A 13827-nucleotide genomic window follows, 5' to 3' on the forward strand; every position below is an offset into this window, starting at 1 on the left:
CCTGAGCACCACCCCCTCACTGTCCTCCCCACCCTGACCCACTTGAGGGTAGACTTGTAGGCTGGGGGTGGTGCCTCGGCTGCTGAAGACCGAGGCTGCCTCTCTGGCCCACACCGAGGAATGTAAAACAGTGCTGCAGAAAGAGTTGGGGCTTAGGGGTCAGACTGCGCTTGGATTCTTGATCAACCACTTAGCTGAGTGACCCAAGCAACCCTTCTCGACTCTAACCAAACGTGATCCAAACCCAACTCAAAGGGTTATTCAATGACATCCTGTAAACCAAGTACCTTGCACAGTTCCTGACACACAGTAGGTGCTCAGTTAATGAGACTGACTGCACAAATATTTATTCTTATCAATGCTCATTCCCTAAGGTTCACTAAGTTGACCTTGTAAACTTACTAAATCTAATTTCGACGCCAAGGCTGCTCCTGCTCCTGAGTCCGTGGCGGACTTTGTTAGAGGCAGCTCCGCTATGGGTCACCGCCTTCTCCCGGCAGGGAGCCTTGTTTGACGCTAAGGTTCCATATGGGTTTTATGATTCTTAGGCCAGGGGGGCAATACCTCTTCCTGTGATTAAAAATGGAAACAAACTGCTAATTCATACCCTTGAAAAAATTGGCTGCAAAGCCCGCTTTATTGATAGAGCCATCGGACACAAACTTCATCCACATTCTGTTGGAGCTCGATTTCACATCTTCCGGCTTCTCGTAGCCACAGAAATGGCCAATCAGGGCACTCTCTTCCGTGGGGCCGTCGCGGATTTCCAGGTAGTCGTATGCACAGCTGTCATGCCTTTCAATCTAAACAGAGAACCAGAGGCAATGTGAAAGGTGACGGATGGTCTGGCTTTAAGGTTTTTTATGTAAGAAGGGAACCGAAATAGCACTTTCAAAAATCTAGTCTAGGGTGGACCAAATTGTGCAGACTAAGAGATGATAAGTAGGGAAGAGCGATTCTACAAAACATCCTGGGATCCCCTCCTAGACTTTTACTTCCCCCCATCTACCCAGGCAGCCATCAGAAAGGCGGTGGAGACAATTTCAAAGCCTGCAAAGATTTTGATATCAAATGCCCAGGTACAATGCACCGTGAGCTTGAAACGGACTTCGGTTCCTGTTTTCAACCAAAAAAGTGGAAACCCGTCTTTATAGAGCACAGAGTGTCTGGCAGAAGTTTATGTTTACTTCCTCCTGGGGAAGAAACCCTGAGCAGTACTCACCTCAAAAGCTTGGAAGGTAAGCCCCACGTGAAACCCTTCCGAAACCGTAATCCTCCAGACACATTCCTTGGAAGGTCTGTAGTCATCCGGGTAGTTGGGAGATTGAATCTGACCAGCGTCTTTGTTAATATCTCCCCCACACGTAGCTTTAGAAAGAGAATCGGGAAGAAAAGGAATGGGGTCCTTGGTCAGACCTTTAGGAAGGAAATTCATGGCCACTTATCACCACTAGGTGGCTCCACTTGGCAACATTTTCATTTCCAGCCAACCAAGACTGTGCCTCCGGAAAGGCACAATTTCATTTGTTTGCAACTCTGAATTTTTTTCATATAAAGAAAATAACCTTGCAAAGCAGAGGTTCTCCACCTTTTCTGTGCATCAAAGTCACCCGGGACATTTTTTGAGCTGTGGAAGCAGGGGCCATGTCCCCAGAAATTCTGATGCAAGTGTGTCTGGGGGCGGGGGGGGGGGGGGGGGGGAAGGGAGGGGGGTGCTCCAGGCAGCTGTGATGTTTGAAGTCCCCAAGGGATTCTAATGTAGAGAGCAGAGGACTGCTGGTGCGGAGGGACCCGCACCTGCACGCGTGCGTGCGCGCGCATGCGCACACACACACACACGTTATTTCTTTTATAAAAACAAAATTTTGGTGTCTGCAAAATTACAATTTACCCAGTAGGTGGGATAAACTGAAGCAGAAATGCCCTGGTGGCAGCCGCCTAGAGCCCAGACCTATGTGTTCCCTCAACTCGATCACCAGGGTGGCCTCAGAGGCCCTTTCAAAAAGTGTCCTTGTAAATACCCTGATATTGTCCAAAGTCTTCTTTTCATAAATGAAACAGAGGCCCAGAGAGGTCAGGTTCTTTTCTCGGGCTCACACAGCTATTCAGAGGCTGCTTTCATTTCCCCAGGGCTCGACACCTGGGACACGCTCCCCAGCCCCACTGGAGTGGAGTCCAGCGGGTGGTGACAGGCGGACGACACCTGTCGTGACGTGAGCACAGCTGCGGACCTGGGGATCCTCAGCCCGGCCCCTGCGGTGGTTGCCCCTACCCCTCACGGCTCTGGCGGCTGCCACGCGTGCGTGGGTGCAAGAGGGACAGCGGGCCGCGTGGGAAGGTCAGAGGTGGAACGAGAGCCCCCCCCTGCCGTGAACAAACCTTCGTACACCGCAAAGAAACCCTTGCCCAAGGTGCTGCTGCTGCTCCGGAACTCCACCCAGAGCCGGCTGTCCGTGGAGGTGAGGGGCTCCGGGGCCCTGTCACCACAAAACCTGCCTGGGAAGTGGAGAAGACGGGTCAGGCCGCCGCAGCAAGCAGCTCCTTACAGACACGAGGCCGCGTTTCTCCAAACGTCCTCGAGGTGAGCGGTAACCCTAGCTGTGGCGATTCTCCTGCAGCACATGCAGGAGTCACAGATGGAAGGAAGCAGTCACCGGGCCTATGTGTCCCCTTCAGGCTGACTTCAAGAAAATGCCAGACTCCAATCAATCCAAGTCCCCGGAGTGTAGCTCAGGCACCCCTCCTCTGCCAGGTGGGTCCCACCCAGGTGCTGAAGGTGTGGCGGGATAATGGTCCCAGATAGTGATGAGCCTTCCCTCCCCTGGTGGCTCCCACTACATATATGGCCCTTCTTTGGGGGCAGAGCATGCCTTTAGGAAGACAGTCTGCTTTCCTCGCCCCAGAGAAGAGATGCCAGAGAACACATGACAAAAAAAAAAAAAAAAAAAAAAAAAAAAATCAAACCTTCTTGGCTTTTGAACTTCCCAAGCCCAGTCACAATTACAAAGACTTGGGAGAACACACGATGTGTAAGAGCACATGTTTCCATCCTGGTAGTCTTAGAAAGATTCCTAAAATAGATGAGTGAGGGAACTAGGGAGGAGAGGGTTAGAGAGGGCACAAGGGACGCTTTGGAAGGACCCTGTGCCCTGTCCCACCTTGCGCTAAGACCCTGGATGGAAAAGGATGATAGAGACCTCAAGTGGGTTTGAGGGTCTGGGAGAAGGACAGGACTGCGCCCCCAGTCCCTGGGCAGAGCCTGGAAGGGCGACAAGATCTTTGATCCCCATGCCCCACCGGGGGTCAGAACAGGAGTGTGTACATGGCTCATCCAGACATTAGGCCAGGAGACAGGCATGCAGAGTTCTTCAGGCAAAGGGATATGGAAGTGAACTTCCCATAGCCCAGAGGATGTGGGGAGCCATAGGACATCACCCACTGAATGTCTTCTAGGGAGACATGGACTTGGCACCAATCTGAACTGGCCTAGAATTGAGACAAGAAGGAGGCACAGCAGCCACTGAGGATTCTTTGCTCAGATAGAGGACTGGAGACCAGACAGGCATGAGGACGCTCAGCAATGCCAACTGAGATGGCAGTACGGATGCCCCCCCTGCCACCGTGCCGTGGCACATGTATACACCCCTTACTGGCACCCCCACCTCAGGGGAAGAAAACACAAACTGACCAAAATTAATTTCCCCTACCTGATAGAGAGGGGCTCATAATTGCCGTTGAAATTCTGCTATTGAAAAATACAAATACATGCGTATTTCTCTGACACTTGGGTATGAGTCTGATACTTGGATCTTTCACAGAGGAAGAGGCGGAAGGCCGTGACTTCCCAATGTATGGTAATCTTTGGCCCTATAATTCCCAATGTTGTGTAAAGATAGCAGCCATGGCAAGGGTGGGGATGGGAATAGGGTGAGACATGGGCTGGGTTGTACTGATCAGTTCACAACACAGACCAGTCAAGGTCTATTTGGACTGGAAACCATGGTTCTCTCAAGCACTGACTGCGTAGGTCGCTCAAAAATCCATCTGATATGGGGGAAATGGGAGGTCGTGCCTGTTCATGAGTATGGGTTTTCTTTTGGGTGATAAAAATGTTCTACACTTGATTATGGTGATGGTTGGTTGCACAACTCTGTGAGCATACTAAAACTCATTGACTTGTACACTTTAAATGGTGAATCATACAGTATGTGATTGATATCTCAATATTTTTTATGTCTATTCAACAGATATTTAGCAGGTGCTCCCTTATTGCCAGCACCATATTAAGCACTGCATCAACCACTTGAAGTTATAATTATGCTTTGCCCTTCTGAGAAATGGGGGAGTGAGGTTGAGGGAGGAATAAAGGCTACGATGGACGTTTCCTGATGGCCAACTGTGGACACGTTCTTTGGGGAGACATGGGGTAGAAGTTGCTAATCTCCTTCTGCTTCCTTCCGATTCTGGCCACCTGCAGCTTTTTGGATTTGATGAGCTTAATATCAAGTGAGATGAGCTGAGACTTCTGCCAAGAATTTGGCAAGGAAAACTCCATCAGAAGCCTATAAATTTTCAGTAATGGTTACTCTGGCATGGCCAATTAGTGTCAATTAATTCTTGGAAAACAACACATAAGCATGGGCAAGTAAGTACTGCTTACCAGTGAGGAGACAGAGCTGCTGAACAGCAGTTAAACAATGTGGGATCACAAAAGGAATTCCTTCTTGACCAAACTGAGTTTCAAGTCCAAATTTCTCCTTTTAAAACCCCAGCTGTCACAGCCACTGGGGACTGTTTCCAAAAAAGAGAAGAACTTCCCACGTCTGCCTTGCTGCCTAAGAACGTAACTGGATGAGATGAACCACCCACGGCTGGGCCACAGGACAACCTGGGTCTACTCACTCACTACTCTGGAGGGGGTTGGAATCACTGCTTTGGCAAAGCCAGGCTTGGTGGGGTAAGTTACAAATATTCCTAAGTAACTTCTCTCCCCAAATCACCTTGTAATTCTCACCTAGAACCCTTTACTTTGTCCCCTGCCCATTTCCTTCACGTTCTTATCTTCGCCATAACGGTCCCAATGAAAGCCCCTTTTTACTGAGCATGACCCTCTCCCCAGCGCTTTGCGTGGATGATCTAACTGCTTCCCCCTACCCTCTGAATTAGGGACTGTTTATTATTCATCTCATTTATGGGCAAACTGAGGGTTGAAGAATTTGAGTCGAGTTACATTCAACTTGAGTTATACTCAAAGTTGCAAGTGAAGCAGGATTTGAACCTTGGCAGTCTGAGCCCTTGACCTTCATCATCAATTTCACCTTCTTCATCACCACTGCCACCATCATCGAGAGGAACTTCTCTGTTAAGGTGTGATTCTGAACACTGTACACTTTTGGGTAAACAGACATGAAATCTGCTCTCTGGGAATGTAAACATCATTCCCAGTTTGGACACGGACACTTAGAAATGATAGATCAAAGCCTCCAACCATAAAGCAAGTCTGTGGTGACGCCGGGCTTGGCTGTTTGACTCACGCTGTCATTTCTGCTCACTTGAGAGGCTGCCCCTGCCCAGGGAGCCCCGGTGGTAGGGCCACGCGACACTGATTGGCCAGCCTGGCCTTTCTGAACCTCCCTCCCCACTTCAGGGAAAGGGGGAAAAAGGGCTTTTGTGTGCAGTGAGGTGGTACAGAATACTCAAAGACAGTTCTGCATACAAAAGTGCATTGTCAGAGTAATTCCTCCTGCAGAAATAAGGCAGGGGGATCCAATTAGCAGGACAGTGTTTCAAATCACTGGGCAAATTCTCTCTGCGGCCACGTTCCTCCCCACTTCAGGTGTAATCTCATAAGTGACCCCTGAAACTGAAAACTCAATTTGATGGCTCCAACTGGCCATGACATGCTCCCATTCTACTTTCATTTCTCTTTAATCACTTTGTGAAAAAGTGGGACCCAAACAGCCCCTTTCCAAGAAAACTAACAGGCTGGGGAGAAACTGGACTCAGAAAAGGTGTCAAATTCCTCAACGGAATCTGGTTCCCGGCTTTGGAGGAGGAGTTTAATAAGGATATCCAGAAGAGGAAATGCAGATGAGGACACTACAAGTGGGCTCCACGGGGAGTCATAAAGGGTTCATTCATAAAAAGTTATGCATCCATTATGCCTGGGTTTTCACACACTGCCCTGGGAAAATATGCAACGCACAGTTTTTCAGAGCAAGATGCATACTTTCACAATCCGCCCTAATCCGCTCTCCCTCCTGCCAAAGGGGCATTGACCTGCCTCCTCCCAGCAGATTTCATGGCACTGACCCCTCCCAGGGACCAGTTCGGCCCACACAATGCACTTGTTCCAAACACAGAAGTGCACTAACGGCTGCATTCGGAAACATCAGAGCAGGCCAAATAGTTGGCAGAGGAGAATTCCCGCAAACGAAGAATGACGGTTACAGGCACCGGGCCATGCCTTGGCTGTGGCACTCACACACACACACACACACACACACACACACACACACACACTCACACTGCGAAAGTGTGTAAAATATGAGCCCCCAAAATAACCCAAACAAAACAAACCATCACCGACAACAAAGAGTGGCAAAAAGCCCATCTAATCAATGAAACTGTAGCCAGGATCTGTAGTGAGAAAATTCTTGTTTCAAGTTCAAGAAAAGGAAATCACTGGAAATTCGTCTGCGAGTGCCCAGTCTCAGGAGCGTGTCTCAGCCCTCTCTAGGGAACTTCAGTAACCGAGAGCTTCCTTCTCCAGAGCCCTCCGAGTCTACTGCGTTCCTGGTGGGGTTTAGGGTTGCCAGATTTCGCAAACAAAAGTAGAGGAAAGCCAGTTAAATTTGAATTTCATATAAACAATGAATCATGCATTTTATCTGACGGTCCTACGGGGATACCCTTCTCAGATTCAGCAGTCCCCAGTCCCCACTCCCCAGGACCAGGGCATCTGAGTTCTGGTCTGATCTCATCCGCTAGCCGGCTGTGTGGACTTAGCAAGTTGGTCCACACTCGCGGAGCGTGTGCTCTCCTGGTAAAGGTGTGGGATAAGGGACTCTAAGATCCCTGCCAGGTTAAGGGGTCTGTGATTCCATGTTGTCATCCCAAATCCTCCCACACAGCCCCTTGAATTATCTTAATTATAAAATTCTACCTGAGTGCATTCTTGTAAAAGATGTAGAACAATCCAGAAGTATACAAACCAAACCATTTCTGGGCTTCCTTTCTCAGAGGTAAACACCTTCCCCCTTGCAGTCCCTTCTCTATGTGTGCGGTATTAAACAAGTACACACGCACATACACATGCACATACATTTATAGGGAAGCAGGAGCATTTCCTGACCCAACACATGGGGATTCGGACTCGGTAGTTTCCCAAGGATTTGTATTCACAGAAATCTGCCCAGCAGATGCTGATGTTCAGCCAGGTTCGGGAACTTCTGCTACCCAGAATGCCCTGCTCTCTCTCACGTGCGCATGCTCTCTCTCTCTCTCTCTCTCTCTCCCCCCCCCCCCCCCCCCCCCCCCGCCATGCCCAATCAGAGCTACCTGTAAAGCCACACCTCCCTCTGGCTGCTGGCATACCCCGCATCTGGTCACAATAGAGAGGGAGCAGGAGTGCAGGACAGGCAGCCTCCACCCTGCCATCGGGTGACAAAACCCATTTGTCCTACAACATACACACTCGTGTCCATGGTTGGCTTGCCCACCTAGACTGTACGCTCCCCGACTGGTTCCTCCTAATGGGGGTAACCTGGTACCCCTACTCAGAGCCTGCTTTCTTCAGCACGAGTAGACACAACTTCCTATCCATCTGTAGCTCTGGAAATTTCAACTCGTGGTCCTCTGGATAGAAGGGGCGTGTGTGCTCTTCCCAATGAAAGCTGGCCTGGCTGAGACCTTGTGGCCATACAGAGCCTGATATCTGCCAGGCCCCTCAGACCTTCTGCTCCCATCTCTTCCGACCTACCCGGAATCTGATGTGAAGTCAGGCTCGGTCTGACCGTTTAACTCCCCAACTTAGCTCTTCCCCTTCCCTCCTGTTTCCATCGCTGGTCTGCTGTCCCAACAGCAGCTCACGCCCAGGCCAGCCATTCACAGCATAACCAGTGTGGCTGTTCCGCCCACATGAGGATATGCCAGGGACAAAGATCTCACTGAGGGCTTAGCCTTGGCAACCCGGAAGCTCACCTGGGACTGCTCTAAAAATGAGAACAGCCCCACTATCAGCCAAAACCCTTCCATCCGGCTCCTTGCAAATCTGCTTCTCTCTCTGGGTCCACCATGGCTGTCATTTCTGAGTGAGATGAGTCCCTCTGTCCATTCCCAGGACACCGATGCCATAGGCTCTCTATACACTCATCTTTCTGGGTCACCCACGGGACATGGCTCTTCTGTAACCAGTCCTGAATGAACTGACCTTTCATCTCATGCCACCTGCCCACAGTCTCCCACTGAAAGGTCTAAGCTCCCTTTTCACGTATGAGTTCATGCACCGTGCATCTCCCAGAAAGGATACATGCTTACTGTAGAAAAATTAGAAAATACAGCTAAACCAGGAACACAGAATAAATTTTTAAAAATATACTCCATCATCCTGAAATAACCACTGTTATTTATTTACGCCTATAATTCCACTTGATATTTATACTGTAGATCACAAAATGGCTTCCTCCAGTTGAATCCAACCTACACATGTTTTAAATAATTTTGTTTTGAATAATCTGGGTCAAGATATTCACTGTTCACTCTGCCACACTCCCCACCACTCCTTATTTTAGTATGCCAACCCCATCTTACTCAGGTGTGCCTTATTTCCAAGGGCATCTGAGTTTGCAAAGCCTGCAAAATATACATATGAAGGGATTTTTATGAAAGTGGAATCCAACGGCATATTCCAGTTGGGAACACCTTTTTGTGAAACAATGCACAGCGAACACCTTTCTGTATCAATAAGTAGTCACCTCCAACTTTATTTTTAGTGGCTGGATAGTTTTCCACGGGAAAGATGTGTCACCAGTGCCTCAGCTAACCCCTGCTGGTGAACATTTAAATTGTTTTCCATGTTTCCCGCTCCAGTGAACATCCCCATCGCTAGAACTTTGCACGCTTCCTTCACTGGTTCTTTAGGATAAATTCCCAGAAGTAGAACTGCCGGGTTGAAGGGCGGTCTCAGTCCTAGAAGCTTTTAACACGTGCTGCCAGGTGGAGTGTTCAGAGTTTTACAACGACACGGGCTCTTGAGAGCTTCCCGTGACTGCTGTCAGGACGGGCCCCTCCGCACATTAACAGCGTCCCGCAGAACAAGCCGATCACCCCTCTCCCAGGGCTTTCTAAAGTCAACTCACCCAACAGGGGGGCTTTTCTCCAGTAACCATCCCGGACCTCCACATAGTCATACCAGCACAGGCGGCTTTTAAACAAATCCATGGAGGTGAAGGTTAGGACGATCTGTAAAGAGTTACCGGAAAAGTGAGTTGTGGCCGTGGAGCCCGAGGAGTTTTGAAGATACATCTTGCATGCCAGTGTTCTCACATTACCCGTTAGCATACAGCGCTCTGAGACCACAGTAGGAGTGTCCTCACGAGGACACACAGGAAACCTTGTGACATTAAATAATAAACCGTAAGCAGGATGGGGAGTAAACAGAGGAGATGGGTCCTCTGGTTCTGTCTGGGGAATAGCTTGAGCTTTTGAAGTCACTAGGTGGTTTATAGAAAACAGGATGCATTAAAAAGATGGGCCAGGATGCCTTGAGACTGGGGATTTAGAAGGAGGTAAGGGGTCAGTGAAGTTCAGAGATACGGAAAGATCTTATAACATCATCAATCATTCCAAAGGGCCTGGGGTTAGCCTGAGTACATCTGACACCACTGTGAGCAGTGTCCCCTCGGCCATGACCTCACTCTCAAATAGCCTTCTTATGGTTAGTCCGTTCGTTCGTTTGTTCATTCATTCATCTCACCGTTGTTAGCTGAACACCCACTATGTGCCTGTCTGTGTTGGCCAATTGAGATAGAAAGATCAGCAAGACAGGGTTCTTGCCTTTAGGGAGCTCAGAGAGCACAGATGCGTCAGGCCAATTAGAGCACTCTTGAAACAAATGTTGAAAAGAGACGGATGGACAGAAAAGGGAATTCTGTAGCCCCAAGGAGGGAGACATAAATGCTGCCTGGTGATACTGGAAAAGGCATCTCAGAAGAGGTGGCATTTAACCTAAGGGGAATAGGGGCCCAGTGGACAGAGACAGGACAAGAGGGCGTTTTGGTGAGAGGGACTGACATGAATAAAGGCAAGGAGACGTCTGGGGAATGGTACTGTACATCAGAGCAGGTTGTGGTTTGTGTGTCTGGAATGAAGAGGCAGGGGGGTGAGGAGGAGTGAAGGCCAGGGAGCTGGGGCTTCAGATGGACTAGGAAAGAGCGTTCAGCTCTTCATGGACATGGTGAGCCCATTCAGTGGATGCCCCCATCCACAAAGAGTGGAGGGAGTTGAGTGGCCCTGTGGACTCAGCACACAGGTGCTGTTCCCACAAACCTGCCACCCTTCCAGCTTGGGGCGTCCCTGACAGATGGCCCAGAGCAGAGCTCAGGCGCGTCCCCCTTCACTCCCATCAAGCCTCGCCATGTAGGGTGTCCGCACCATGTCTTCTGTGCTCAGAGTGTCCCTGCTCCATCATTTCTCAGCTCTTTTCGCTCACTGGGGCCCCGCCCTGGCTGCTGCAGCACTGACCCTGTGCCTTAGCCCATTCGGGGCCCTCATCCTTAGCCAGTTCATCTCTCTCCCTCATCCACCGGCCACTTTCTTTTACATTTAGACAGCCCCAGGTCCCTCTGTCTCTAAGCAAACCCCCTAGGCTGGAGGGCTGCAGGTCAAAGGTTCCGGTGCCCTCCCAGCCAAATTGAAAGGATTGTTATTTATGGGCTCTGTTCTCCGTGGCCCCTCTGCTTTGAACCTCCTCTCTCTGGGTCTCACCACACCTGCCCTCTCCCCGCTCTCTGGCCTCAGCTGGCTCCTGTCCTCCCTGCTCCCCAGGGACTGTGAGAGCACCTCAAAATGGCATTTCCCTTCCAGCTTCCCTGTCCCTAAGTGGCACCGGTCAGCCAGGTGCAACCCTTTGCACTTATCTCCACTTCGCCCTATTGTTTACCCCCTATGCCCACAGACGTTCTTCCCTTAACTTGTCTGTGTCCCCTGCTGCAAGCCGGTCTCACTGCCCCTTCAACACCGCTGCCTGTGTTGTACCTGCGGAGAGGATTCCTGAACTCCTCCCTGCCGTGCCCTGAGCCATTCTTCACAGTAGCGCTTCTAGATCCATCCTGCACTGGCATCTCATATTTATTAAACCTCTCCTACTCTCAGAAAACTTCAGTAGCTCCCCATGCCCTCATCTCATAAGTTAACCTCTCTGCTTACCTTCCAGAGACCCCAGAGTCCATCCTATGGGACCTCATTTCCCAATGTGCGTTGGCATATCCATGCTAATGGAACCTTCCCCAGGCCCAGCTCAGGGCATCCTGCCTCCTCCCGGAGTCCCTCTCTGACTGCCAAAATGGACATGGCCTTTCCCTCCTTGGGACTCCCCCCTCTCCCTTTCATAGTGACTGCAGGGCAGGTGTTTTTAGAATCAGGAAGATCTGGATACCTCAGCTCTATCACTCACTAGCTCTGGGATCTTGGGAAAATACTTGCCCATTTAGATCTTTAGTTTCCTTATCTGCGAAACAACGTGCACACCATTGGTTACCGAGGGGGCTGCATGAGAAACTGTATACTGAGTGTATAATGAGGTCTGACACATAATAGGCACTCAATAAAGGCACTTTTAAAGAATCAGGCCTTACTGAGTGTATACTTAGTGCACCACAAACCAGACACACTAAGTGCTCTTCACAGGCTGCCTGTCTTAATTAGCCTTGCGAGTTTGCTCCCCGAGCTTCCTTTGGGCCAATCCCTCCCAATGTTCGGGTCTCAGGACAAGTAGCACCTTCTTCCACAAAACCCTCTGATCTCCTATGAAATGAAGAGGCAGTACCAGAAAATAACAGGCCAGCCCACCTCCTGTATTGTACAGTGTGTGTGTGTGTGTGTGTGTGTGTGTGTGTGTGATGTCACTCTTCTTTCAAACTACACCAGTGGTTCTTAACCCTGTTCATGAATTAGTACCACCTCAGAAGTTTAAAAAATACTGCCCCTTCTTCAATTAAATCAGACTCCCTAGAGGTAAGGAGGGACCTTAACTAAACTCTAAGTCTCTTGAAGACAGGGACTGTAAATTAGATTTCTTTTGTATGTCTCACAGAGTTCACGTTCAGGCAGAGGACTCAGTAATATTTACTAGCCGGTTGTAATATAATTACTTAGCTTTTTAAATTCTTCAGAAAGAAAACGTTATTACAACTTCCTTGGTAACACCTTCAGGATCAAAATAAATGGGGTAATTATTCAGGTTAATTACTTTAAATATGTTAGGGAACCATAAAGACCATAGGGGAAGAGGTGATAAACAAGAGGTGATACTTGAACCAATCAAGTTTGCTAATTACTAGCAGCTCTGGGGAAGGCCGGAAGAAGCAGAAATGGAAATAATTGGTACAGGAATTTCAATGAGGTATATTCTCTCTGCCCCCCAGTTAGCAGTAATAATTAAGACTTGATGAGTCTTATGTAGTTCAAACATATCACATAGCCTCTGCTATTTAGGGAAATTCAACAATTTGGGGCTTTCTGGATCACTTCCTCCTCCTGCTCCTCCTCCTCCTCCTCCTCCTCCTCCTTCCTTCCTTCCTTCCTTCCCCTCCTTCTCATTAATGGCTCCATCAGGCACAGGAACAGAACATGCACCTGAGGAAGACAAATCTGCAGTCTCTCAGGCTCAAGATGACAACCACACTGTCCTAAATGCTTAGAGCCCAGAGGAAGAGTTGTACATGTGGGTATTGTACGTGAAAACATACACACGTGAGCATGTGTGTGTGAATGCATGTTCAAATGCCTATTAGCCTGACCCCTTTGTGGAATAGTATAGGATGATGGCTAAGCATCCAGCTTCTCACCTGGATTCAAATCCCAACTTTGCCACAAACTGAGTAGCTTTAGGCAAGTCCCTTTCCTTACCTGAAAAATTAATGTGGGTATAGCACCTATCACACAAAGTTGTGAGGATTAAAAGAGAATCCACATAATATGCTGAGAATAGAACGCAGCCCATAGAAAACATTTAAAGGGATGCTTTTTAAAGTTATGAATTAGGCATACCTGAAGATTGGCTACAAGCACCTAACAATCCATCACCCCACAACACAGTTGCAGATTTCTCACTTGGCCACCCATCCACTCACATGCCCATCCAACAAATACTTTTTGTGTGTCTATGTGCCAGGGGCTGTGTTGGGTGGCTGGAGACCTAGGGGTGAACAGTCTCTGTCCTCAATGAGTTTAGGGTCTTTGAAGGCAGACAGCCCAATAAACCAGCAGTCACGATATTGTGGAGTAAGTTATGGCAGGTATGACTAGAGGGAGTTAGGAACACGGGATAGAGGGGGCATCTCAAAGACAGCTGCACTTAGTCTGAGACAATCTGAAAAACCCTTGGATTTGTAGGGAGGCGTAGTAAACACACACACACACACACACACACACACACACACGTTTCAGGAATGCAGAAGCCCCAGTTCCCAGTTCTATATTTTACTGTGAATTTGGTCAATTTTTAAAAATGTCTGAGCCTTGGTCAGCTGAGTGGCTCAGTCAGTTGAATGTCCGACCCTTGATTTTGGCTCAGGTCGTGATCTCATGGTCATGAGATCAAGCTCC

The 13827-nt window shown here is 49.0% G+C and overlaps 1 protein-coding gene across 1 annotated transcript in view; it reads right to left on the reverse strand.

Moving 5' to 3' along the window:
- Window positions 1-13827, reverse strand: part of TLL2 (tolloid like 2) — a 121665-nt gene that overhangs the window by 21081 nt on the left and 86757 nt on the right. Inside the window, exons 10-13 of the mRNA XM_047826440.1 lie at window positions 9360-9462; window positions 2380-2496; window positions 1223-1368; window positions 608-803 (exon numbers count right to left, since the gene is read on the reverse strand). Coding sequence (XP_047682396.1) covers window positions 608-803; window positions 1223-1368; window positions 2380-2496; window positions 9360-9462 — 562 coding nt within the window. The remainder of the gene's footprint in view (window positions 1-607; window positions 804-1222; window positions 1369-2379; window positions 2497-9359; window positions 9463-13827) is intronic.

Source organism: Prionailurus viverrinus, chromosome D2, assembly GCF_022837055.1.
Source record: "Prionailurus viverrinus isolate Anna chromosome D2, UM_Priviv_1.0, whole genome shotgun sequence".
NCBI lineage: Eukaryota > Metazoa > Chordata > Mammalia > Carnivora > Felidae > Prionailurus > Prionailurus viverrinus.